The following is a 2,831-nucleotide window of genomic DNA, read 5'->3' as shown; positions in this document are numbered from 1 at the left end:
AACACATTAATAATAATGACGAAAGACTTGAAACAGACACCACTCAAGCAAGGAAGTACTATTCCACGGTCAGGATTTGTGCAGTCACTTAACCAGTGGATGAAAGATGGTCAAGAAGCAGGTCAAATGATGAGACATAACCTTTGCAGCTGCTGCCTGTATCCTTGGACGTGTAATCTGTAGCCTAAGTTGGGCTTCCATGTGAATGCCCATTACAAGAAAGCATCACACAAGGAAAACAGGAAAATATTTGTGTTTTTTAAAATATAAGTCAGATCAGATTCAGGTAAGCCAAAGCTGTAACATCAAAGAAGATGCAGGGACTCTTGCGCACCCTATGAGCCACAGCAGCTGAGGAAGTCAGCACAGCTCCTCAATGCACACATTTCCCTTCTAGCTTCTCATTTAAAAGATGCTGCATCTCAAATTACTGCTACATTAACTAAATGCGGCATTTTTTTCTTAAAAAAAGGTAATTTCACATGTAAAATTTAGGAAAAGACAGAGAAAAAAGCCAAGAAAATAGAAATAATTGTCACACAAACCAAAACCCACTGCCGTCGAGTTGATTTCAACTCAGTGATCCTGTAGGACAGAGAAGAACTACCCCATAGGGTTTCCTAGGCTGTACTCTTTACGGAAGCAAACCACCACATCTTTCTCCCATGGAGCGGTTGGTGGGTTTGAACTGCCAACGCTTTGGTTAGCAGCCAAGCACTTAACCACTGCGCTACCAGGGCTCCTTAACTATCACATAGTCTCCTCAAATTCATAAGATATTATATTGACCTATTGACTTTTCTTGTGTAAGTATTTATATGCTGTAGATGCAAAAAACAAAAAAATTATACTTTCAAGTAAAACTTACTTAATAATATAAAACTACGGTATTAAATGTATTTCTTAAAATATAAGTAACCTCAAAAGTCTTTTGACTTTATAACTGTAAAATAAATAAAAACTACTCTGTGCTTTTCAATGAAAAACAAAACAAAACAAAAAAATTCCACACATCTGTCACTTCTCATTTCACAACAGGGAGATTCTTTTAGAGCTACTCTGCTGAATTCAATTCTAGATTCTGTTATCAATCAAAAACAAGAATCTGTACTAGCACTTTTTCCTTAAGTTGCTCCCTCCCCTAAGGAGGGAAACGCAAGAAACCTGCTACACTGTCCATCATTCAAATAAGAAAAGGCTTCTTGAGAGACATATTGGCTGGTGGGAAGGAGAAACTGTACTGGCTTTTGTGGTGGCTGGAGTTTGGAATCTCTGAAGGGGTAACTGGACAGTGAGTAACCCAGGTCAGCAAAGTTTCCAAACTTTGTACAAGCTGCGGAAACGCGAGGGTGGCTGTAACCCAAGGTGAATCTGATGCCCTACGCAATGCCAGCTCTCTGGGAGAAGAAGAGGTATTTGTCATCTGGAGCCTCTGTCGCCTGATTATCAAGGAAAACTGGTTTTCATCTAACTTAGCTAACCTTCTTTCAGTTCGGTACTGTGAGCATGCAGAAGAAAGTATGACATAAAACAAAGGCTAGAATTAAAAGCCGACGTACAGTGACGTTCGCATCTACTGTAGTGCAGTGAGCCACCGCCAGATGCTCCCCAACATTCCCAAAGCCAGCTCCAGCCCCAGGTCTGTTCCACTGACTCTTAAGAGAAACGCGTAACAATAACCCAGACTTACATACTGCTTAGCTCTCAGGTCTCTAGCTTTGCCCTGTGGGTGTGAATCAGCACGCACACTCGCACTTCCCGAGTTTTAGGAGAGAAATAAAGCAAAAAACAAAAGTCATCTGCGGGCTTTCCTTGGTTCTTATTTAAGCTTCAGGGGATACAAGCCCAGGAGGCAACAGCAGAAGTGGGTATTGCCTTAGTAATGGTGAGTCCAGTTGGGTTAGTGAACAAAATGTGTTACCTTTCTAAACCTCCGGTTTCCCGTTTACCTAGGATCTGAGGGTTTTAATCTGCCTGGGTCCCTTCGCAAGAGGGTCAGAAGTCATTGTCACTCTCATCCAGGGGCTCAGGTTTCCGAACCCTCCGACTGGGCTTGGCTGGTGAGAGAGCGAGGCTCTCGTCTTCCAAACCGTCATCATCCTCTTCATCATCTTCCAGGTCAATTTCACTGTCCTCCGAGTCATCCTGTAGAAAAAAACAGCAAATGCAACTTTGGGTCCCATCTTGTTACCAGCCATCTCGTTAGCAGAGACCCTGCCTCATTTTTTTTTACCAGCAGCTCTAGGGGTAAAAGCACAATAAGTAGCGCGCCCCAATCTGAAGGAAGCGCTCGACACAGGGAGGCGGTCAGGCTGTGGGGGCCTAAGAATGGGGCTGAGTCGACAGACTGCCAGTCAGAACACACAGGGAAACGTATCACCTAACCGGAACCTTCCAACACCAACACGTCATCTGGGCCTGGCACTCCGGACTGGCTCCAGCACTGACGTCCTGGGAGCCCCGCAGGACCTGCCCTACGTGCTCACTGGATGCGGTTGCTCCTGGGGACCCCGAAATCCACACTGCAGAGTGCAGAGGGCAGGGGCATGGCGAGAGGTGAAAGGAGGCTTATTTTGTTTTTTTTTTTGCCAGACTGGGGATGGTAAGAAACACAGGAAATGGGTTTAAGGCACAAAGAAAAGGAAACGCTCTCTCCTTCATCATCTAGGTGATCTGAACTCATCTGTCTGCCGGAGGCTTTCTCTGTTTTAAAATGGCCAGTCCCACGTCCCGGGAACCCCTTCAGTCCTGAGTAAACCAGCCAGCTGGTCAGCTAACCAGATCATTCCCACCAGCATACACGCATGCTGGAATTTCTTTCATCTTACACC

General features: G+C 44.8%; 1 protein-coding gene across 1 annotated transcript in view; it reads right to left on the bottom strand.

Annotated features, from left to right (window-relative positions):
* Positions 1 to 1,622: 1,622 nt before the first annotated feature.
* The window catches only part of CLUAP1 (clusterin associated protein 1), a 23,249-nt gene continuing 22,040 nt past the window's right edge, over positions 1,623 to 2,831 (bottom strand). The window contains exons 11-12 of the mRNA XM_004373420.2: positions 2,386 to 2,522; positions 1,623 to 2,145 (exon numbers count right to left, since the gene is read on the bottom strand). Of these exons, the coding sequence (XP_004373477.1) occupies positions 1,996 to 2,145; positions 2,386 to 2,522 (287 nt within the window). The 3' untranslated portion in view covers positions 1,623 to 1,995. The remainder of the gene's footprint in view (positions 2,146 to 2,385; positions 2,523 to 2,831) is intronic.

This window comes from Trichechus manatus, unplaced genomic scaffold, assembly GCF_000243295.1.
Source record: "Trichechus manatus latirostris isolate Lorelei unplaced genomic scaffold, TriManLat1.0 scaffold00024, whole genome shotgun sequence".
Lineage (NCBI taxonomy): Eukaryota > Metazoa > Chordata > Mammalia > Sirenia > Trichechidae > Trichechus > Trichechus manatus.
The sequence above is the reverse complement of the archived record's forward strand: the minus strand, read 5'-3'. Positions and strand labels throughout refer to the sequence as shown.